The 25,818-nt window shown below is 36.3% G+C and overlaps 1 protein-coding gene across 1 annotated transcript in view; it reads left to right on the top strand.

The window, feature by feature from the left end:
- Positions 1 to 25,818, top strand: part of LOC150101021 (sodium-dependent proline transporter-like) — a 70,982-nt gene that overhangs the window by 22,137 nt on the left and 23,027 nt on the right. The window contains exons 11-15 of the mRNA XM_090402149.1: positions 349 to 477; positions 1,032 to 1,131; positions 1,599 to 1,699; positions 3,537 to 3,692; positions 7,115 to 7,259. Of these exons, the coding sequence (XP_090258275.1) occupies positions 349 to 477; positions 1,032 to 1,131; positions 1,599 to 1,699; positions 3,537 to 3,692; positions 7,115 to 7,259 (631 nt within the window). The remainder of the gene's footprint in view (positions 1 to 348; positions 478 to 1,031; positions 1,132 to 1,598; positions 1,700 to 3,536; positions 3,693 to 7,114; positions 7,260 to 25,818) is intronic.

Raw genomic sequence — 25,818 nt, 5'->3', positions numbered from 1 at the left:
ACTAGGCTAACCGCGTGGACAGATGATACAGTGACCCTTCAGGTAGCTTCCATGGACACTTAACTTGAGTTTATTAATATCTTTCAGACCTGGAACAATAAATGGTCACTTTTGTTTTATCTTTGGATGAAGCAAAAGTGCCCATGTTGTTACTGACGTAATTAAAACAGAAATAGTTTATTTTCAGTTTGATAAAAATTATAGTAGTTCAAGATGAAACAATTGGAATTTATGTCATACTATTGCATTTCAAGAAATGCAACTAATGAATTTAAATATTTAAATTAAGAAAATTGAGTAATCATATCAAGTTTCGTTATTCTAAAAATCATTATATTTTTATTTAAGTTCTCTTATTTAGAAACTCTTTTCTCTACGCTGAACGATCGGTTTCCACGATTGAGAGAGCACAAGATGCTAATGAGTTTCATAACATGCTCCGTATGCTTCCTTTTAGGACTTCCTTGTGTGACTAAGGTAGGAAGAAGTATTTTATATATATGATATGGTACTGTATTGTTTTTTATATTGACATACCTTTTGTTATGCGTGGCTGTAGTGTATTCACTTCTTAATGGATTGGATTATAAAACAAAAGACGAAGTGCTTTATATGCTCTTCGCGCATATTTCGTTCAATCACCCTTCGGCAGATTCTCGCGCTTTTATTCATTTCTGGATTCGATGATACAGAAAGCATCTAGGATCGAGTTTCTCAGACTTCAGCGACCCTAACCCACTTTTCATTAATATATATATATATATATATATATATATATATATATTTCGAACCCCTCCCAACTGTTGGGGCGCATTTCTGTTGAAAGCATAATACTATATATAGGAATATGTATATATTATTGCTAATATGAAATAATAATAATAATAATAATAGTTATTATTATTATTATTTTAATAGTAAATACTCTGTAGCTGGTCTACAACTATTTTTCAATGTTACTAAATAATTCTCTGCATTAACTCTCTCTCTCTCTCTCTCTCTCTCCAATCATCAAATTTTTCTACTTCCAGGGAGGTACTTATATTATGAAGCTAATGGACGATTATGCAGGAGGATTTGCCTTACTCTTTGCTGCCACTTGCGAGATGTTCGCACTCATGTGGGGCTATGGTAAGTTCCTCTCGAATTAATGTAAATGGTGAACTGTATATCATTAAAGAAATTATACATACGTTTTAACAACTGTCTACATATCATTAAATATGCAATATTTAGATCTCATAGGAACATTGAAATATATTGAGGTTACTGGTTACTGAAATAACTGTAACAACAACAACAACAACAACAAATAGATATGCATTTTCAAAAGCTGAGAGAGAGAAATAGTTTATATTATACTTCGAGCATTTATGGCGATAATAAACTTTAATGGAGTTTGTTCTGAACAGTCAGTAAAGGTTACTAAATATTTGGCAAACATTACGTTGTCTTTGCTAACAGTCCTCTTTTTTTTTTTTTTTTCACTTTCAGTTGAAATGTGCTTGTTTTTAGTTGTTCTTATTTCCTAAAAAAGTGTCTCCGTTTTGCTACTTAACTATATTCAATTAAAAAGTTTATACGGTTTTGATTTTCAGGTACTGCAAACTTTTGCTCAGACATTGAAATGATGGCTGGCTTCAAACCAGGGTGGTATTTCAAAATATGCTGGAAGTTCATCACGCCTGTAGTACTTTTGGTAAGCGCTTTTGTTCCTTCTTTTTTTTAAAAAAGGAATTATTGATATTGGTCACGTATACGTCGAAAGCAATCCATTTATCACCTGTTTATCCCTGGCGCATACATGCCACTAGATTTGCAAACAATATTTCTTCATCTCTATTCAGTTTTAAACATTCGATTAAAACAAAATACTGGGTTATTATGACAAAAATTATTTTGTTTTAGCGACTAGAACACATATGAGTACATACAAATAAATACTCGTTAGGGTTAGGAATATCACCTCTCTCTCTTTCTAATACTCATCGGGAACGCACATAACCAATACGGCGACGTTGGGATGTTAGACTAAATATTCAATGATTACAAAAAAAAAAAAAAAAAAAAAAAAGTTGGGATTATAATGAGGACTACCCACACCCAGTTGGAAAAGGAAAAGGCATCCAGAGGATTTCTTTCTTTATTTATAACTTTTACTGAGGTGCAAAAATTGCAAAACTAATTCCAGCGTACTTTACAGAAGATTTTTTTTTTTTTTTTTAAACTAAACAGCACCAGATTTCAAAATGTTTGGAATCGTAATGACATTTGAAAAGAACAAACTAGTGTATAGATTCATTTTAAGAAAATCATTAAAATCACAACTTCTTCCTTGTACTACGGAGTATATATTAAATATGCTTTCAGCTATTTAAAGAGCTGTTACACTTTTTGATGGCTATAAAACGGTGCAATCTTGCTATCACTCTTTTCTGGTCATTTAATAAAGCATATAATGAACAAGAGTCTAGTCCATAAATAGGGAGTCTTCCAAGATAGCAAAGCAACAGTCATCGGACTGGTCGCTGGCTCAAGAATGATTCAGAGAGCATGAAAATGATAATTTAATTTATATCTGACCAGTTTATCCCAATTTTGAATGCTCTTGAAACCAAGGATGGTAAGATTAAGAACAGAAGTTAGTCTGGTAGAGTGTGGAATTCAATCATTGGTTTAGCGATATCAGGAGCTCTCCCCCCCCCCCACCGCATCGTTCCTAATCCAATCTTACTACTACTAGTGAAACAACTAGAACTGAGATTCATCGACCATTTTCCACTACACACGTGTTTACTGTTGTATTTTTAAACTAACGTATACTGATGTATGTCCTCTATCACAGGGGTTCGATGTGTTACTCATTTTCGTACGGACAGTTGTCTTTTCGCTTGCTATTTAACTAATTTTAGCTTGTCTATTAGACTGCACGATTCATGTAACTCTCCGTTAGTTTTTCACATCAGCATGCTATCTCCAGCCATATGTTTTAGACGAATGTGTTTTTTGACAGTTGGGCCACTCAGAATGAATTAACCATAGTAGAGCTGTTTCCGTGGTATTATATCGGGAAGACTGTCGTACAGCATTCGGGTCATGCTATGGGCATCACTATTGAGTTAACACACACACACACACACACACACACACACACACACACACACACACACACACACACACACACACACACACACACACACACACACACACACACACACACACACACACACACACACACACACTGATATCTACCTTCCTGCTTTAAATCATAAGACAGTTTCTGAACAATAACTGGGTTATATCATATAAACTGGCCACAATTTATATATATATATATGCATGCCTGATAAATGCCATGTATCATATATTTAAAAACCTTCTGTAATAAAATATTAATTAACTTCACTGAAATTAAATAAATTTAGTTTACTTCAATTAAATATAAATTAATAATCATTGACTTTAATGCAGAAAAAAGCAGCAGTATAATAAATTTCATAAGATTTCAATTTTCATTATTTTCTGTTCTCTTGTAGTTTCTTTTTGTGTACTCCTTGGTGGAATATGTGCCATCCGGATACGAAGATAAGGTATTCCCACCATGGGTTAATGGAATTGGATGGATACTTGCTCTCATTTCTATGATTCAAATACCTTTATGGGCAATATACATTGCTATTAAAAATCGCAGAGTAAGTTGGACTTAAATGTACGTTTTACAACACTGTAATAGCTTACAAATTATCTAATTTCAGATGTAAGTTGATGTGAAAAACGGTCACTTTTATAGTACTAGCTAAATTCCTCACTACTTATTTTGTAGTTAGCAATCATTTCTGACGATTTTATTTTATTTTATTTATTCTTCAATTAGATTATTATATACCAAGACATGTCCAGACATATATTGACGTCTGCTAGTAATAGTTGCGCATTCGCTGGATTAAGTTACTGCTAACTGGTTATTACAACAAGAGAACTAAATTGCTATTAAGTAATTGATCCTAATACCCTAAATTACGATTAACGCATTCTTAAAGCACATAATGAAAATAATCGCCGAAATGAAGCCATATGGCTCTTTCTTTGATAATTGCATTATTCTGTTTTTGTTCTATGAAAGGGAAAAAATCCTGTTGTGATTTCAGCTATCTAACTCACTTTCAGCTGGAAGTCGTTATCAATGTCACTTCGGTGTGACGCGATTCGAATTATTTTCTTTTCAACCAAAGGACACATTGTTCTTTCGATTGCCCTACGGTAGCTTGCTACCGGTGCATGTTCTAGAATTTATTCCTAAAGATGAGATTTCATTATTTAGAAACAAATTACCGTAACTTTTATAGAAAGTTTTTTACCTTGGATATAATATATTTTATATGTTAAAGATACCAAGCTATTTTAAACCTCGTTTTACTCCATTTCCCAAGTAAGAAAACAGACAAATAAGTCAAGTTTGCGCCTGCACGTAGTATCTGACTCACAAGGTAGTGCAAGTCTAGGCATCTCGTGGTAAAGGTGGAATAAGCTCTGATCACTATTCTTAATATTTACCCTTAATGCAAAACCCATCTCCTTGAGGAGATGTATGATGCCCCTTGCCTTTAATGCATAGCATCATACATCTCCTCAAGGAGATGGGCTTTGCATTAAGGGTAAATATTAAGATTAGTGATCAGAGCTTATTCCACCTTTACCACGAGTTGTCTAGACTTGTACTACCTTGTGGGTCAGTTAGACTCACACTACGTGCAGGCGCAAACTTGACTTATTTGCCTGTTTGCTTACTTTGGAAATGGAGTAAAACCAGGTTTAAAATAGCTTGGTATCTTTAACATACCGTAACTTTTTTTTTTAAATTGGGACGACCTCTAAGTGTGATATTTGAAATACTACAATAAATTATTATGGATCGAATCATGTCACAAGTAAGATTATTGTCGTCAGTGGCGACAGAAGTTTTAAAGGATAAGAAATTAGGCTTCATCGGATATTAGTTATATTACGACGCGGCTACTCGTAGTTCCGCTTAGGGATATGAATCGGTCTTTAGGAAGATCATCACTTTAAAGAGTAGCATTATGAATTCAGCAGTCACATTCCCACATCGCGCTTATCTGATAGATTTTAATGGAAGATGTTTTTCAACCAAATGTAATTCTGATGTAAAACCTGGATTTGAATTTACCAATAATGCAACGATCCTTTCCTGGACTGTTTCAAACCGCAGAAAAGAAAAGATCTCGTTGAAAACTGCTTGGAAATATGAGTAAGATATGACACGCTTTTGTATGTCTTTCTAACGGTTAGTCAGCTTGTAGAACGATTGCATCGCTGAGAGAAACAGCGTCACTACAACTACTAACATTTGCTTATTAAAGGTATGACGTGGCTAAAATCATGTTTGTTCTCCAAGCCAGATGGTCTAGCTTCCCTCTCCCCACTCGCCTGCTTCTCTTTCTTCTACCGTACTGAGAAGCGATAACTTTCAAGGATATGAAAAACATTTATTTTATTTGGCTCTTTATAAAAGTCGTTCATGTGAAAAGCGGAAAAGTAGAAAATAAAACATGTATTTTATCACCATCATCACATTCAAATCACTGTTCACAGTATTGAAGAGCATTTATGTTTAACTGGCTTTTAACAGGAGAAGAATGGTTAACTTTATGCCTGCAGGCATATGTCTATCGAATGAGTGTGCTCCCGGGCTGTTTGGTCTGTCTTACACACAGAAAAATCCTGCCCCCCCTTCCGAAAAAAGACCTGCTATCACCTTCTGGCTAACTCACTATTATCTAATAATAATAATAATAATAATAATAATAATAATAATAATAATAAATCAGCCAAATAAAGCTTCTCTTTTACTGTAATTCAGTGTTGTGCACTGGAGTATGAATTCTTACATTGTATACACACGTGTTTATTCTAGACTAAAATAATAATCATACTTTATCATCCACGTTCGTCTTCTTATTTATCTGGTGAAGTGCAGAAAATTCGCGCATCAAAGTATATGTTGATGTTTTCTCAATAGCGTACTCGCTATCCACCTCCATACATATGTAAATATCACTTGGTGTCAAGACCGACCAGGCAGTGCAGAAAACAGACCTCTATGCATATTTTTGGATTTTTCGGAATGCCAGAACATGTTATAAGACTCTTGTTTCCCCAAAATTTGCGGGACTTAAATATTATTATTTAGTACGTATGTTGTTATTAATGACATACAACTAATCATTAAAGTACATTTTACTGTACTGTGATGGAGTTTATTTATAAAAGTTTATCACTTTAAACTTACGAGAGTTCACTAATGTTCAATCACTTACCAAAGATATAATTGTGTACTTTCTTCAAAACGACCGTTATATTTCACTACTATTAATTTGCAATAGACCTGTGCAAAATCTGGAAGGATGGATCTATCTCCACGGGAACAAAGTTGAAGATTTTGGATGCGGTTGTTTTTCCAACAGCGACTTATGGATGCGAGACTTGGAACCTAAAGAAGTCAGATAAGAAACGGATATCTGCTTTTGAGATGTGGTGTTACAGAATGCTGTTGAGGATATCATATACTGAAAGGCGTACAAATGAATGGGTGTTAGAAAAGATCAGTAGACCTTTAAGGCTCTTTAAGGATATTGACGGAAGAAAGTTAAAATATTTTGGACACATAGAAAGAATGGAAGGAGGACTTCTCAGAACAGTAATAGAAGGTAAAGTTCCTGGAAAAAGAGGCAAATGTAGACCATCAATGAGATGGATGGATGGCGTGTGTGGAGTGACTGATTTTCAGAGAGTTGAGGCTGCCAGAAAAGCAAACAACAGGACTACATGATGAGGCCTGGTGTGAACATCACCGAGCATCGGAGTCACCATACGGCATCTGTAGATGCCCAGTGAACATATTAGTAGTAGCAGTAGTATATAAACAAATAAATTCAAAATGTTTAAGACTGATGACGTTAATCAAATGTTTCATGTTTAGTGAAGTTTAACTTAGATATGACTTAAAATTTACATGTGCAATTATATGTATATGGTTAACATTTAGATATACTATGCAGTTCAAATAAATGTTTATCCAAATATTTTCTTCTAGAATATTTCAAAAATATTTCGGCCTAGTAGCGAATGGGGACCTGGAGATCCGCGTTATAAGGAAGCTTACAAGTTAAAGAAATATAATCGATACGAGTCAGAAGAAAATCACCAAAATGGATCAAGTGAAAGTAATGCAGAAGAGAGTAAATTTCGTGAAACACGCTTAGGTCAAAAGAAGAACAAAAGTCTAACTCTTAATATTCCAGCCATTTCTGTATCGTTTAATGATTCCAAATTCTTTTGAGGACGTCTACAATGGAGTTATATTAGCGAGTAACATTAATTTGTCATCCAAATATCTTAGTTGTCACTCGCTCCACTGTAAATTTCGAATGGCCTGAAAATTTAAATGCTTCCGTTGGAATGTCCATTAATTAATATATTTTCACGCTTATTATGTGTTTCATTAATGTAATATCTCGCTGCAATTCCTCAATGTGTAGTAATTCATGATATTAAAACATTCATTTCCATTTATGCATTAGATCTCAATAATAGCCATAACATTCTGAAAAAGGGCTACTTTTCGAATTTCACGGAATACAAAAACTTTAGATATCAGTAATTATGTTGTAGCATAGCATAAATAATGCATATGTATAATAAATTAACAAAAGTATAACTTGGAAAAAAATCATGTAACTCATGTCAATGTACTGAAGCAAGAAACTTACTGAGGCTGTGACAAAAATGCATCAAAACAAACAAATGCCATTCCTCCGAATGATTCAGTTCAGAAACATTTAAATTCTAAATGCACAGCTTACCACGTATACGATGACTATGGTAGTGTTTACCAAAGTATTTTATTATCGAAAAAGGAGTATTATTAATAACAGTAGGCAAGCTAACACAAAAGAGTTATGATAGAATGGTGTGATAGGTGAAATTAGAGATGTCTATCAGGACGTTTCTATTCCTCCGATTACTTGCAAACGTGCACAATGCACTCGTATAATTGATCACAAAAAAATAAAAATAAATAAATAATAATAAAATAAAATAAGTACATAATCCTCTGGCACGTTTTCCAAAAGCTAGTGGAACGGCACTTTTCTACTCCAAACCCTTTAGAAATCGGTAGGCAACCTCTAGCCGAAAGTGGTATTTATTTATTTAGAAGTTGCGTCTATGTTTTGAGTCGATTTTGATGAGTTATAGAATTAAAAACTCGAATTTATAGAGCAGACTCAGGTTTTTAATTGCTTACTTGCCTGTTCCTCGAGCAGATGACTAGAATTGAACCGTAAAGATCTTTTTCACATGTAACGTAATGAAAGTTCCATCCTGATACAATCTTCAAGATCATTATGAAATGCTTTATTTAAACAAAAATCATTCAAAAGCAAATGTCAAATATATTGGACATAAAAAATCATACTATTTTAATTCAAAAGCTAAAATCTATGACTGCTATTACTAAGACATAATTACGATGACCTTGTTAAAATTCTTGAACGGTGGACTCTCACTATAGGAGACATGTAAGGAGGATCACACGAATATCTTGTTATTGTAGACAGTTTGCCACAGTTTTTTTTTTTCTAAGCATAGCATTTTACTATAGCCTTTAGTCAATCTTTTTTTCAGCAGTTTGTTATGGTGAAAGTTGACGTATAATCCTTACTCCAAATCAAATAAAAGAGAAAAAAATCACAACACTTAACTATTCGCAATTTACTCAAAATGGTTACTCCTATCTCTTCAATGTAAACATTCAAATTTAATCATTTCATGTTCAGATATTTCACAGTTCAATATCTCAGAATATTATTATTTAATAATAAGATTATTATTCAGGACCTCCATGGAGAAATTTAATGACTTTGTTATTTAAATCCTTACATCTAAAACATCGTGCTTGGAATCTGGAATATACAAACACAAGGCTGTTTTATAACAAAAGTTATCCAAACGAAAATGAACGTCATCCTGAGATCGAAATAGCTTCACAGCTTCATTTGTTACATAGGGAATCACATATCCAATAAATAGGAGTAGAACTGGTAAAAGTATAACCATTTTAAGGCAATATGTTTTCGGCCATATTTAGGGTATCAAAACTTTTTGCAAGTATTTAAAAGCAAAGCCATCTTTAAGGATACCAGGCACTTTTTATGATTTTAGTGTAGTAGGAAATTCAAATAACGTTTTCTTCCGTTTCCTTAAAATCTGTAGATGATAATTATCAACTTTGTTATCAACGTGTTTGACTTTTGCATTTAAGTGATAAAAATGCTAAGGCTATATATAGCAGATGAGACAAAAACCTTTATCAATTAATAGCCCAAATCTATGATAGAGGAGAAATACCAAAGGAGTTTATGAAATCAACCATAATACCAATACCAAAAAAGAATAATGTAAACAAATGCAGCCAATTTAGAACAATAGCTTTAATCCCACATGTTAGCAAAATTCTGCTAAAAATTATTCAAAATAGAATTTATTCAGAAATAGATGTCTATTGGATGAAGACCAATTTGGATTCAGAAAGAATAAAGGACAAGAGAGGCAACACTCTGTTTAAGAACAATAATAGAGAGAAAATTAGAAATTAGTCAAAATACTTACATTTGCTTCCTTGATTTAGAGGAAGCGTTTAATAAAGTAAACCAGCAAATACTCCTAAATTGTCTAACTAATATCTGCATAGATTTGAGCGATAGGAAAATAATTGATCAAATTTACAAAAATCAAAATGGACGGATTAAAATCAATGATAAGGAGAAAATAATGAATATCAGGAGTGGAGTAAGACAAGGATGTATATTTTCACCACTTTTATTTAATTTATATATTGAAAATGCCATTCAGGAAACTAAAGATAAAATAAATAGTGGCATAAAGATAAATGGTGAGCAAGTCATGTGTAAAGATTTGCTGATGACATAGCCCTTGCAGCAGAAAACAGAAGAACGTTAAAAACAATGCTAGAATTACTAATTAATAACTTTGAAAAATATAAAATGAAAATCAACACAGATAAGACCAAAATAATTGTTACAGGCAAAATCTCTATCAATACAGACCATATAGACATCATCGAGGAACAAATAAAACAGTTGAAGAGCTTTAAATATTTAGGTAGCCTAATAACAGAAGATGGCAGAACAAGAGAAGACATAAGATCAAGAATAAACAACGCAAAAGCCCAATTCTGCAAGATGAAAAGCATTTTAACAGGAAACCTCAAAATATAATTGAAAACAAAAATTAGTAAAGACATTGATATGGAGCATTGTACTGTATGGATGTGAAACCTGGATTCTAGGCAGAGAAGATGTAAGAAGACTGAAGGCTTTTGAAATGTGGTGCTGGCGTCGCATGAACAAAATAAAATGGACAGAAAAAAAATCAAACCAACAACTCCTGAGAGAGATAAACGAAACAAGAACTCTAATAAAATCCATCAAAATTAGAAGGGATATGTGGTTTGGACATATACTTCGACAAGATGGACTTGTGAAAAGAATAACTGAAGGCAAAATAGAGGGGAAAAGAAGAAGAGGCAGACCAAGGAAAAGCTTTCTTGACCAAGTCAAAGACAGCACTGGTTTGAGGAGTTACCAGGAGGTTAAGAAGAAAGCCAATGACAGAGCGGAATGGAAGAAATTGCTGCTGAGTTACCAGTCCCAAGACTGATGCAACTGATGATGATGATGATATATAGCAATGTGTTTATTGCTTAAGTTTCGTACATTTTTATTACTACTTTTGATTACTTAAATGTAAAGATTATTTATATTCTTAGGCATGATGTGGAATACCTTACTAAGATTTTTTGTAAAAGGACTAAACAATAATCATATTAATTTTCTTTGGTATAATTAAATGCGAAAATTTAAAACGACGACAAAAAAAAAAAAAAAAAAAGCGGCAGTTTTTTTTATAATACCCTATAAATTATTAGAGGATATTATAACATACAAATTTTATAAATATACAGATCGTAGCGCTTCTATACGGAGTGGTGGTTAACCCGATTCTTCTAATTCACTAATTTAGGTTTACTAGACTAAAGGTAAATATTTAGGGGAGGGAAAATATATTTATACAAGTGCATCAGGTATGTTTTTATAAAATTTATGAATATTTTATCACAATTGTTTGTAAACACAAAGTCATTTTTTTAAAATGATAAATCGTACATGCGATATTTAAAAGTATAGTTTTCATTTTATGGTAAGTGCTAGATGAATATATTAATATATATTATTTAATTACTTAATATTTTTCATTTATGCAAATATGTCTATAATATACTACTAATAATAATCACAATAATAATCAGATTTCTCAGCAACGTCTACAACGATGTAACTAGTGGTTCTAAACGCGCCCGGGGAGGGGATAACGGTGAATCAAGAGGTACGAATTAATGTTCTAGCTAATCATTTAACAGTTTTACTTGTTAGTAATTAATACAGTTAATTATTAGCACTTATTAAATAATTACTATTTATTGTGGTGAGTGTATTTATTGATAAAATACATATTAATGTATTTTATTTGTGAAAAATTATCTGTGAAAAATTATTTCATAAAAAAGATTTTCTTTGATTGGAATTATGGCTGAAGTAACTTAGGTTATTAGGTCAATATATTTATGGTTATTAAATGTGTTTACCTGTTATGCTGATGAAAAACACAAGTTCGGGGAGGAAAACGTCAGTACCGTATATTCGATTGGATAACTAATTTTCAGAGTGAAAAAAAAAAAAAATCTCATTTGTAATAAATATTTGTAAATGTATAGGTGCAAATGAAAATAATCCCAATATGGAGACAGAAGAATGGCAGAAAACAAAATAATATAACGCATAATAACGCATAACGTTATTGGCTGGATGGGTGAAGCAAAGATGTTTTTCGTTTTCCCCTTTGTCTGTAATGGAAGTGTTTTGAGTGGATTGTTAATGAGCTTTAAGCTTTCCCCGTGATGGCTGTGAGTTTTGCTGTGTTCAGCTGGACATAGGATGGACTTGGGCCTTTTGTATTTGTATCTTTCCTCTTCATTATATTCCGAAGCTTCCTTGATCAGCGGGTTTGGGTGGTTGCTTGTCTTGGTGAAGAACTTCTCAGTTAGATCTAGGAGTAGGGAGGAGATGTAAGGGATGTTGATTTCTCTGTGGATTTGTGGGTTTCTAATGTATCAAGGGGCGTCTAAAATCATCCTCAGGCATTTGTTCTCTATTCTCTGTAGTTTTTGGATGTTTGTATTCGTAGTATGACTCCATGCATGGGATGCGTGTGTGATAACCGGGCGTATTACCATCTTGTAGATGAGTAACTTGGTTTGTGTATCCAATTTGCTTTTCCTGTTGATCATAGGGTAGAGGTGAGCGATTACGTTCGCTGTCTTTGAGGCAGTGTGTTTTATGTGATTGCTGAATTGGAGTTTTTTTATCGAGTATTATTCCGAGATATTTGATGTCATTCTGCCATGGGATCTTGACACCTAAGAGGTGAATGTTATCCATGTTGTGGGCTCTCTTTCTGGAAAACAGTATGGCTGAGCTGTCTTCGGGATTTACTTGGATCCCCCAGTCTGCCAGCCATTTTTCTAGTATGTGAGTGCTGCTTTGTAGTTTTCTAATTGCCAGTTTTGGGCTCATAGATCTTGCCAGTATCGCAGTATCATCTGCATATAATGCAGTGATTGTTGTTGTTCTCGTGTTCTGAGGTATGTTCACGATGAAGATTGAGAAGAGGAGAGGTACCAGAAGGGAGCCCTGAGGAACGCGTGCCAATACTTTTCGTCTGGTTGATACTGTTTCATTGATTTTGATTTGTAGATATCTGTCTTTCAGGTATAAGTAGATTATTTTCGTTAGCTTAACTGGCATGTTAAATTTTATGAATTTATATAGAAGGCCTTGATGCCATACTTTATCAAACGCCTTCGCCACATCGATGAAGATGGCAGCTGTATAGAGTTTCCAGTTGTAGCCTTTTGTGATAATCTCCACTAGCCAGTGCTATGGCCCTTGCGGATGCCGAAACTGCTTGTTTGGTAAAATTCCCAGTTTGTTTGTTTCTGCTTGAAGCCTTGTGAGGATAACTTTCTTAGTCACCTTTTCGAGGCTGGATAACAGGCTGATTGGTCTGTAGCGTTCAGGGAATTGGGGATTCTTTCCCAGCTTCTTCAATGGTATGATATTTGTGATCTTCCAAGCTGTGCGGAAATGCTGGTATCTGAAGATAGTGTTAGTTATGTTAACGAGATGTACTATGGCCTTTCTTGGAAGTAGTTTTATTATTCGGTTGGTTATGCCATCTGGGCCTGGAGCCTTTTTGTTGTTTAGATGGTTTAGGACCATCAACCTGCTATCGTAGGGTTGTCTTAACCTGACAGTGTATCTTGTATACAAGGTTGATGTTTAGGTTTGCATAAGATGGATTGCACAGTGATTCAAAGTTTTCTGCTAGTGCTTCCACTTTATCTTTGTCTGTGTGTGTACGATTCCTTTCTTGGTTTGTTTGTTTGTTGTTTGGTGCAGATGGCTCTTAGGAATTTCCAGACAGAGTGATCTTCAGCATCGATGTTGGGCAGTTTGCCTTCTCATTTTTGGTTTCAGTGTTTTTGAAGAGCCTCTCGGACCTGTGTGTTTAGGCTGTTCAGTACTCTTTTGTCTTGTGGAACTCTTGTGTTATGGAATACCTTTCTGGCTTTGTTCTTTGCTCTTATTGGTCCATGATTTCCTCTGGGATGCGGCTATTTGGGTGGAAGACTGTAGTTTGTTTGACTGTTTCCATTGCTTTTTGGACTTGACTAGTTAAGTTATTTACTGCTGTGCCTATCTCTTCCTTTTTGCAGATGATTGGCACTGGACCGATATGCTCTAGAGGAACCTTGGCTATCTTGTCCCATGGTATGAATGTGTGTAGAGGAGAGAATAGGTCTGATGAACCTAGTTGGAGCAGTATGGGATTGTGGTCCGAAGATAGTTCGTTTACTGCTTTCAATTGGTATTGGTATCTAATATTTTTAAGAATGATGACGCCTAGCACATCCAAGGGCTGTAGTGGGTAGGTTCTGTGGGACCAGCCACAACCACAGATTTGAGCATTGCATAGTTAAATAGCGTGGAGCCTTTGGTGTTAATTGACGAGCTAAACCAAGATGTGTGTTTTGCATTGAGATCCCCTGCTATGATAACGGAGTCATTGGATCCTAGGATGGAGTCCAGATCTGTTGTTCAGTATAGCTATGTTTGATGGCTTATAAGCGGCATAAATTTTGAGGTTGCTGGTGTGCACTTCCACTCTGGTTACTTCCAGGTTCCTGGTGGGGATTGGGTATTATGTTGTGATTTAGGTAACTTTTGATGCATATAGCAGTACCTCCTCCTCTTGCGCTAAGTCTATAATTTCTGTACATAGTGTAGCCACGTACTCTTGGGTTGTTTGCTGGCCTTAAGTGTGTTTCTCCAATTTAGATGATGTCAAGACTGTGTCTGGTTGCAAATTCTTGAAGTTACAGGAATTTGTTTGTCAATCCATTTGCATTCCATGCTACTATCTTGAATGACTTTGGTTTATATTTTTTGTTCATCGTGTGTGGTTGTTATGGTGGTTTGAGTTCCTTGAAGCAGTCTCTTTCTGGAAGATGGTGAGATTCTGGAAGATTGTATGCTACTATCTTGAATGACTTTGGTTTATATTTTTTGTTCATCGTGTGTGGTTGTTATGGTGGTTTGAGTTCCTTGAAGCAGTCTCTTTCAGGAAGATGGTGAGATTCTGGAAGATTGTTTTTCAGAGTTCTTGCAGCATGTTGAACAGAGAAGCTGTTAAAGCATCTGTTAAGTCTGGGCTTGCTTGCTCGTGAGTTGAGGGAATCTGATTTCTTGCAGCCTCTGCATAAGTGTTGATCGTGGTTGTCGGTCTCGTGCCTTCCTGTGTTGATGTTTTTGGGACTGAAGGGCGACCTGTTTCATTGCTTTTGGTGTAATTACGGGGGAGCTGGGTTAATTCTTGCTGATTCATATGATTTTTTGGGTGGTAGAGGCATCCTTTGTAATTGGCTAGGTGAGGTCCTCCGCAGTTTGCGCAACATGCAGGAGTTGTGCGTGGTTTGGTGTAGGTGTTGGTCTGGTGTCCCTTGCCACATCTCAGACATCTGCACAGTTTTTGTGCATGCCAGAACTTTTGGCATCTGTGGCATTGCCCTGCTGATGCCTTTTTCCTTAGTGGCTCAGCTGTTATTTTGAGCCTGCAGATATCTATAAGTTCATATATTCTTTTTTGGTTATTGCTGGTTTCGACCAGCACAAGTGGCATTGGCGTTTTGTTGGATCATATCATTCTGCTTAATTTGACCAGTGTCAAGCCTTCATTGATTAGATCAGCAGTGATTTCGTCGATCGTGATGCCCTCGGCAACCCCTCTGAGCACCACTTTAAGGTTTTTCTCAATTGGTAGTGCGAAGGTGTGGAAGGGCAGCTTGGTGCTGTCCAACATCTTGGTCATTTTACGATAATAGGTGACTGTAGCTGGCTGGATCTTTACACAGTTGTTGTCTGTGTTTCTGGCCCTGAAGAAATTGATGTTTTGTTCTCCGAAGGATTTTGAAACTAAAGTCCACTTCTCTTTATCCCAGAGGATGACTAGTGAATTGGAAGAATTTTATCTTTTCGGTTTTAACTTTGTGGTCTGTGTGAGTTATGTCTTCTTCCATGTGTTTTTGGTCTGTCTTCCGTCTCTTAGGTGCCTGTTCATCCTGGGAGTCCATCTGTATGGATCGTGGGTAATGATATAGTTGTAAGCTCGCCCTCTGTATCCTCTTCTTCTACCTCTTGATCGTTGACCTGTGCATATATATTTATGAATCCTGGGAATTCTGTGTCAAACCTTTTTGGTATCTTCTTGAATAGGTCAGCTAGCTGGTCTTTGTTAAAGGCTTGAACTAGATCGTTGGTGACGTCCATTCTGGTAAAAATAGTGTCCTGTTAAAGCTGTACAGTGTTGGAGGGGGAGCTGTATGTTCCAGGACCTACCTTGTCCCTTCCTTCCACCGAGTGTAGACCGGCAGTCGAAATCGCCTTCTGGAGGTGGAACACGACTGACGGGCACTGGACAGGGAACAGGAGAGAAGGCCTAGGTGAGTTGCACAATAGACAAGAGCTTACCTTGCATTGCACTAATGTTCTTGTGAGCTGCTGTTGAGCTTTTGATCCGCGGTCGTCGATCGAACACCGTCTTCGTAAAGAATCCTTCCTTCGCAATCCTACTTTCATCAATTCAGATCTCATTAATCACGATCTCTCAATACTCTGATCCTCCTAATCTAATTTAATCCTCCATTCCTACACTCTTCCTCCATACACTCCTCTCTCAATTACTCACCATTCCATTCAGTAAATAATATGGAAAGGCACTGCTCTATATACAGGGGTTGATAAATACTCTCGTCTGCTCGTCAGTGACGAGCGAGAACTTTTAGTTGAAGAGGGGTAAAAATCAGCTTCGGTTTAATCGTCAGTTTTATTTATGTAATGCTGATTCTGTTTAAGGTCGTAAGTAGTTTTAATTTGCACGTTTTACATGCAAATTAAATTTACAGGACACTATTTTTAACAGGACATTAGTTTTACATGCTTTGCCTTATTTATCGCATCTATTGGGGAATGCGGGTCATTACAAATATGATGTGCCATTATATTGATTCTAATGCGATTGTTTTTTTAGTATCATATCACATCGCATTAGGGGATTAAATGGTGGAGAGTTGTTCCTTCTTTCGATGAGTCCTTGGATGAGTGATGTTATTATTATTATTTATCTAATAATAATAATAACATCACTAGCCTACATCTGATGATTTTCGGAGTTCAGAAATGCACCAATGTAGTTATATGTATTAATCCTAAGGATTTTATTTTATTGAGAGTTTATGTGATACTGAATGTTTTCAGTGTTTGCTTATAATGGTACAGAATAAATGGTTTGTTTCTGACATAAAAGCGATTCAAGTCATATAGTGTTAGGAACAAAAACGTAGCGAAAAAGAGTATTATTAATATAAATAATATTCCGTGTTTGTGAAAATACTAGTGGTGGTGGTCGGCGGTAGTGTAAATGATTAAGGTAGTTGCTGTTGTAGAGTGAGTGGCGGAGGTGGTGACCTCCCTCGATGAGTCTTCGGACTTCCTGGAGGTGTCAGGTAATAATAGTAATGATAAAATGGTCTTGTATCACTTATAAAATAAATTATTTTTTCCCCTCCCAGACTGATAAATACAGCAATACACATTGTAAGTAGTTAGCATATCTACTTCATTAGTCGCACAGTAAAAATTATCTAGATTAAAAAATGCTTATAAACTGACCAGATCGACGAATGAACACGTAACTGTGATATAATAGGCGACCGTGTTGGACCGTGTCCCCCCCCCCAGGCTGATGAGTGAGATATTCGCCTGAATGGTGAGCCAGAACAAAATTGTTCAAGCCCTAGCAATATAAAATTTGGAAGCCGGTGATATACAGTATGATATTTATCTATTGAAATAGTTAGTAAATTCTTTGTTGTTAGAGCTAAACTTCGACGTACATATTTTCAGAATTTAGCCCAACAAATAAAAGTCCTTAAGGAAATTTACTATTTTCGTTGAAAGTAAACTTATCAACGCTTACATTATTATTTACGTTTACAAATGAATTTATTTCGTGCTGACCTGCTTGCAGGGTCGGGCAGAGAGTATCTGATGACCCTATACATTGTCTCTCTCTCTCTATATTTCTTCATACGCACACAAGCACATGTGGATATTTATAAAAATAATACCATTATGAACATTAAAACATTTATTAATCAAAATCAATACATTTGTATACATATATGATTACTCCTAATATTTGTATAGCAAAAAAATTATTATATCTTAAATACAAAAATTATGAAAAATTAATCTTTCAAGCTTTTGCTATGGCAAAGCGCCCCTAGGCAATTGCCTTGGTTCGCCTAATGATAAAACTGGCCCTGCCTGCTTGTGATTCTTGGCTGCAAAGTGAGCCTTATTTCAGTTCATTTACAAAATTCTGTCTTTGTGTTAGCTGCTACTTGGACCGCGCAATCTCAAGTACAATGCGACATTTCCCTGCAATTAGAAATACAGTGGTTTGAATTCCATTTAAAAAAAAATCGAAGAATTTAAAATCGCTCTTAAAGTGAATTTGAGTTAACTGATTTCATATAAAAGTGTTAGGATTTTTCCTCCTAAAACAAGTGGACCAATCAGAAGAACACAGAATTAACAGACAAAATATACTACTCTCGTGGTCCAGCCAGACTTACTAAAACTTTGGGCCTTTTTTTTATTTTACTAATTAACAAATTGTTAACAACCAGGTGGTGGACCAATTAATTAATTATCACCAATATGGTTCTGGCACCATAGTAGATCTTCTGTCCAACCTTACCTGTTTTGGGACGAAGGTTCTGGAAAAGTTAAGAAATTCATGTGGTAGCTCTTGATATTTCCAATGCATTTGAATCTGATCTGAATATATGTTTCCGTACATACCTACCATTCTTTGGTTTGCTTTCTGCACTTTGTGATTAGGTTGCTAGTTTCCTCTTTGGTCGTTCACTGCATGTCATGGTGGATGATTTCTTCTCACCAGATTTCTCTATCAATGCTGAGTATCCACAAGGTTCTGTGCTGCTTTCGACTACACTCTTCCTTCTATAAATTAATGACTTTCTCTCACTAATCTCCATTCCTAGCTATAGTTTTGCTGATGGCAGAACACTCCATTTCTCTTTTTCGTTCGAGAAATTTTGTAGAAACCAGCTTAAACGCTTGTCTCCTAACCTTTCTTCAGTGGGTTGAGGATACATTATTGAATTTTAATACCACCAAAACACAGTCCTTTCTTATTTATCAGAAGAAAGATCTCATTCCATTTTCCTGTACTCCTGACAGTATTCTGATGTCTAGTCAAGATTAGTCTTCTCTTCTTGAGTTGATTTTCACTTCTAATCCGTTCTGGCATGAACACTTCACATCCATAGCATCTTCAGTCTCTGATAAACGTGGTGTTTTGTTCAAAACTCTGCTTCTCGCCTGCAGAACTCCTAACACTTTATGATTACAAAATCATCACCACCCAACCCAAGTGGGGGACCAAAAAGATTCCCAATGATGCTTGATGCTGTTCAAGTTGGATCTGCTTAATAAATGGCCCCTTTCTCACAAACTCCTTCAAATCACTTTCTCCCAGTCGTTCTCTTTATATGTATTTCTTTTTTTATAGATATTTGCTGGTCTGTTTGGCCGAGTGGTTAGCATACCCATTCTGAAACCAATAGGTCACGGTTGGAAACCTGTCATGGGTATGAATGTTTGTAATTGTCTTTAGGTGGGAAATGAACTTCATCACCCAAATTTAGGACCATATATTACAGATATTAGATATTAAATACTGCCTCTGCTTATTGGAGGCATGAAGCAGCTTGGAAAAGTTCCATCTTTAATCCCTAGAGCAGGATTTCTAGACTATGTAAAATAATAGGAGAAAATCCTTAGCCCACCAAAGTATGATTGTACTATAGGTTAAAAAAAACCTTTCATATGCGAGGGACACAAAAAAAATAAAAATTTTTCATGGGTGTGCTCCATCGAAAGAAAGATTATTAGAAGAAGCAAGACTAAACCTTATTATGCATTCACACGTCTATACTTTGCTGTAATGTGCATTTGAAATAAGTAATTGCCCGTAAATCCAAATAGTTGTATTTGAATTATTGTGCAAAGAAAAAGCTGTTTCGCATGATATTGATTATCAGTGAGGGAATTCTCCTCCTCACGTGGCAAAAAAACCCTGGCTGTTGCTATGGCTTCAGGCAGTTTCTTTCGTCAAAACAGTTGTCTCTAGATGTCTGACTCCATTTGAGCTGGTGTAAAACTTAATTCTGTTTTTGCTCTCTGGTCTTGCTCATCGCATTATCCTTAACGTTGAATGTTTTACATACAGTTGTCCGTGTACGAAGATAAACAAATATTTTTCTAATGAAAGTCAACAGTCAAAGCTCTTGATCAACAGGACAAAAGCCACACCCACCTTCAGCAAACAACTGAAGATCTCCAGTCAGTCTGCATGATATATCATTTACAAATAAGTTAAACAGAGAGGCCCAAGAACAGAACCATGGGGCATACCACTGGTTATCCTCCTTTTTTGACTGCTCCATCATGCACAACTTGCTAGTGCCATTAAGAGAGATGGTCACCAATCCATGTAGCCAATATACTTATCATATCACTCACCAATATAAATATCATATCACTCACCAATATAATAATAATAATGTTGACCAGCTGTATCCACCAAGAAGAATGGGTGATAGGGTCTTCTGCAAGTGAGACAGACTGTTGAAGAAGAAATTAGTTTAAAAAATTATATCAACAAATCGAATTATGATCGAAGTAATTAGATGTAATTGAAATAATTCAAATGCTTCAAGCCATTTCAAGAAGGCCTTCTAAAAGCAATAGGAAATAAATCCATTACAAAAAGGAACAGCAAAATAACTATGTGCACTAGAAAAATAAGCCTTTGCAATGCCAATTTTTTTGAGATGCAGAGAAAAAAACTTACCTAACCAAGACATGGCAATGACTACAATATGGATATATTAAAGAAAAAAAGAAAAAGAAACAGAAGGATTTATTCTAGCCTCTCAAGAACAGGCGTTACAAATTAATGCAATCCCACCAAAATTTTTGAACATTAATAATAACAGCAAATGCAGATTATGCAATCAGAAAGATGAGACTGTAGAACATCTAATCAGTGCTTGCAGCAAGATAGCCCAAAATGATATTAAATACTGCCATGATTAAGTGGCTGAAATAATTCATTGGCATGTATGTAAAAAATATGCTTTTCCTACTTCTGATAACTGGTGGCAACCTATAATAGAGAGTATTGGAAAACGAAACAACAGAAATTCTCTGGGACTTTGGAACACAAACCGATCAGTATTTGGAACGCAATAGACCTGACATCACAATTATTGAACATCGACAAGTTTGGATTATTGACATTGCATTACTCATTGATAACAATATCAACAACGAATTGAAGAAAGAAAAAATGACTGAAAAAACACACCATAGTCATCCCAATTGTTATTGGTGCACTTGGTGCCATTTCAAAGAAGGTATCCAACTATTTACAAGAATTAAGTATCAACAAAGTGACCACATATGATCTACAAAAAACGACATTATTTGGAACAGTCCATATTTTTAGGATGCTACCTGACAGGCAGACTGTTCTTAGATTCTTGGATATAATCTAAATTGCTCTGTAACAACAGTCAAATAGTTGTTTGAATGATATCTTGTTTTGAATGTGTTTCCATTATGTGAATAATAAAATTCGCATATAACGAACTTCTCTCTCTGCTTACTTGGGAGTCTCTGTAGCTTATTTGGTGTAGACAAAACCCTTTGGTTGGAAACACCTGGGTTCAATTCCCATCTATGACGTGAGGAACCTTTATTTGGTCTCTTCCATCTAAAGATAAGTTAACCAGTGTCATACGGAGGTAGAGGGTTTCATCCCTTGAAACAGGCAAACTGGTCCTGTGAATGCACATGGTTACAGTCATAAATATACTACAGCAAGCAAGGCAATGGGAAACCATCTCCCTAATATGGTAGCAAATAGCTACCCCCCCACCAGTCATATGGCTGAGGGAAATAGAAGAAGAATCTGCTTGCTCGTTCTAAAAAACATTGTGAAAAGAATTTTCATAAATTTTTCCAGCACATATAGTTCAACGCATGGGGATTTCTCATTTCAGTGATTCAATTGAATATATAATAAAAGGTGTTTGTTATTGGGATTCTAGGGCCATCTTTTTTTTATTATTATTATTATTATTATTATTATTATTATTATTTAGGTCCCCATGGAGTCAAAAGACTTTGTGGGAGGTCCTTTCTAGGAAACACAAAGTCTATCATAACACTCCTTGAACTTGTTGATCATTCTTGCTCTCACCACTCCATAAGGCAATGCATTTCACAGTTCAACCACCCTCCATGCAAAGAAACCACTCCTCCTCTTGCTCACAGCTTCCTTTTTGTGACTTCCAGGGATGGCCCTTTGTCAACGCTCCTTCCTGCTGTTCCACCAAGTGAAAAAACTCCCAAGTATCAACCCTGTGACTACCTCTCAACAGTTTAAAAGTCTCAATCATATCATCTCTTCTTCTTCTATCTACCAATAGTCCACATTCCCTCAGCTGATCCTTATAACTAACATTGTGCAGTCCTGAAATCATCTTTGTTATCTTCCTCTGTACCCTTTCCACAGTTAATTTATCCCCTTCAAAATTTGAGAACAATAGTCTAAATGTTGTCTGATCATGGTCTTATACAATGGAATGATGCTTCTTTTATCTCTACAGGTCAGTGGCCTTCTCAGTATCGCAGCAATCCTCTGGGTTACCTTCACCACCTTTGCAATATATTCCCTGAATTTCAGGTTTCTATCAATCATCAACCCTAAGATCTCTTGTCTTCCTCTACTTCCTTCAGTACAACTCCTCCAATAGAGTATAACGTGTCCCATGGATGTGTTCCAAACCTCAAGACCTTACATTTTGCTGCATTAAACCGATACCTCATTCATTTGCCTATCTGTCTAGTTTATTCAAATCCTCTTGCTGGGCTGCTGCATCTGCACTATTACTAATAACCCTTCCTGGCTTCAAATCATCTGCAAACAACTGAATATCCCCTGCAATCCACTCACAATGTCATTGATATAAAAGTAAAACAATATAGGTCTCAGTACTGAGTCCTGTGGGATCCCATTTGTAACCTTTTGCCTCCTTGATACTGGCCCACCATACACAACTCTCTGATACCTATCAGACAGCCAATCCTGAATCCAATTGACTAACACGACATCTAAACTCATGTCCAATGCCTTTGCAAAATCCAAAAAAATGGCAGGATATACCTTTCCATCATCAACTGCTCCTGTCACTTCATTATAAAAGACAATCATATTACTAAAGCAAGAGCACCCCTTAACAAATCCATGTTTACTTTCACAGATAACATTACCCTCATCTGCCCAACACTGTATATGGTACCTCACTAATTTCTCCAAGAACTTTACAACTACTGATGAAACACAAACTGGCCTATAGTTAGACACGTTCAGTCTGCTACCATTCTTATGCAATGGCACTATCTTACCTTCCTTCCATTCCTTGGGTACCTTTCCCATAGCCAGATTTTCATTGAAAAGCCTGGTCATTGGAGCTGTCAGTTCTTTATCATATTCTATCAAAACCCATGGTGAAATACCATCCAGTCCCACATCTTTTACTGACATCCAAGGTGCTCAGTATTTGGGAAAACACTCTCCTCTTGCACCTCTAAACCTCAAACCTGATCTGTCCCTCTAGTATTAAAACTTACTTCTTCCAGATGAAATATTCCAATAAAGTGTTTATTGAACAACTCCACTATGTCCTCTGCATCAGTCACTCTTTTCCCTTTTTTATCTCAGAATGTCATTCTTCAACAATCGTTTCTCCTCCTACTGGCCACATAACTAAAAAATTCCCTAGGATTATTATTATTATAATTATTATTCAGGCCTCCATGTAGTCAAAAGACTCATCGTGGGAGGTCCTTCCTAGGAAACACAAAGTCTATCAAGACTCATCACAGGAGGTCCCTCCTAGGAAACACAAAGTCTATCATACCACTCCTTAAACTCATTGACCGTTCTCGCTCTCACCACTCCATCAGGCAAGGCATTCCCTGGTTCAACCGCCCTCCACGCAAAGAAACCACTCCTCACCCTCTTGCTCACAGCTTCCTTTTGTAACTTCCACGGATGGCCCCTTGTCATCAGTTCACATTCCCTCAGCTGATCCTCATAACTAACATTGTGCAGTCCTGAAATCATCTTTGTTATCTGCCTCTGTACCCTTTCCACAGTTAATTTATCCCCTTCAAATCCTTGGGACCAAATTTGAGAACAATAGTCTAAATATGGTCTGATCAGGAACTTATACAACGAAATGATAACTCTTTTATCTCTGCAGGTCAGCATCCTCAGTATTGCAGCAATCCTCTGTGTTGCCTCCACCACCTTTGCAATATGTCCCCTGAATTTTAGGTTTCTATCAATCATCAACCCCAGAACTCGTCTCCCTACTTTCTCCAGTACAACTCCTCCAATAGAGTATGAAATGTCCCATCGATGTGTTCCAAACCTCAAGCCCTTACATTTTGCTGCATTAAACCGATACCTCATTCATTTGCCTATCTGTCTAGTTTATTCAAATCCTCTTGCTGGGCTGCTGCATCTGCACTATTACTAATAACCCTTCCCAGCTCCAAATCATCTGCAAACAACTGAATATCCCCTGCAATCCACTCACAATGTCATTGATATAAAAGTAAAACAATATAGGTCCCAGTACTGGTCCCTGTGGGACCCACTTGTAACCGCGTGCCTCCTTGAAACTGCCCCACCATACACAATTCTCTGATACCTATTGGATAGCCAATCCTGACATCCAAACCCATGCACTATAACTTAAATATTAGCTTATCATGTGGCACCCTGTCAAATGCCTTTGCCAAATGCAAGAAAGTGGCAGTATATGCCTTTCCTTCATCAACTGCTCTTATAACTTGATTATAATAGGCTAGCATATTACTAAAACAAGAACACCCCTTAACAAATCCATGTTGACTCTCATAGATAACATTACCCTCATCTCCTCAATGCTGCATACGGTCCCTCACTAATTTCTCCAAGATCTTAACAGCTACTGATGATACACAAACTTGCCTATAATTAGACACTTCCAGTCTGCTACCACCCTTATGCAATGGCACTATCTTGCCTTTCTTCCATTTCCTGGACACCTTTCCCGTAGCCAGACTTTCATTGAAAAGCCAGGTCAAAGGAGCTGTCCATTTCTTTAGCACATTCTCTCAAAACTCATAGTGAAATACCATCCAGTCCCACAGCTTTACTGACATCTAGAGTACTCAGTATTTGGAACACACTCTCCTCCTGCACCTCTGAACCTCGAACCTGCCTTATCCCTCTAGTATTAATATGGTCCCTCACTAATTTCTCCAAGATCTTAACAGCTACCTGATGATGATGCACAAACTTGCCTATAATTAGACACTTCCAGTCTGCTACCACCTTTATGCAATGGCACTATCTTACCTTTCTTCCATTCCCTGGGCACCTTTCCCGTAGCCACACTTTCATTGAAAAGCCAGGTCAAAGTAGCTGTCATTTCTTTAGCACATTCTCTCAAAACTCATAGTGAAATACCATCCAGTCCCACAGCTTTACTGACATCTAGAGTACTCAGTATTTGGAACACACTCTCCTCCTGCACCTCTGAACCTCGAGCCTGCCTTATCCCTCTAGTATTAAAATTTACTCCTCCAGGATGAGATATTCCAATAAAGTGTTCATTGAACAATTCCACTATGTCCTCTGCATCAGTCACTCTATTCCCATTTTTATCCCACAATGTCATTCGTCCACAGTCATTTCTCCTCCTACTGGCCAGATAGCTAAAAAATTCTGTAGGATTTTATTTGCACTTACGGCCAATCTTTTCTCATGTTCCAGTTTCGCCTTCCTTACCATACTACTCACTCTCCTGGCCTGTGTCTTATATTCTTC

Source organism: Typopeltis vanoorti, chromosome 12 (genome assembly GCF_054136105.1).
Source record: "Typopeltis vanoorti isolate ZY-2024b chromosome 12, IOZ_Tvanoo_1.0, whole genome shotgun sequence".
Taxonomy (NCBI): Eukaryota; Metazoa; Arthropoda; class Arachnida; order Uropygi; family Thelyphonidae; genus Typopeltis; species Typopeltis vanoorti.
This window is presented reverse-complemented; position numbering and strand designations above follow the sequence as displayed.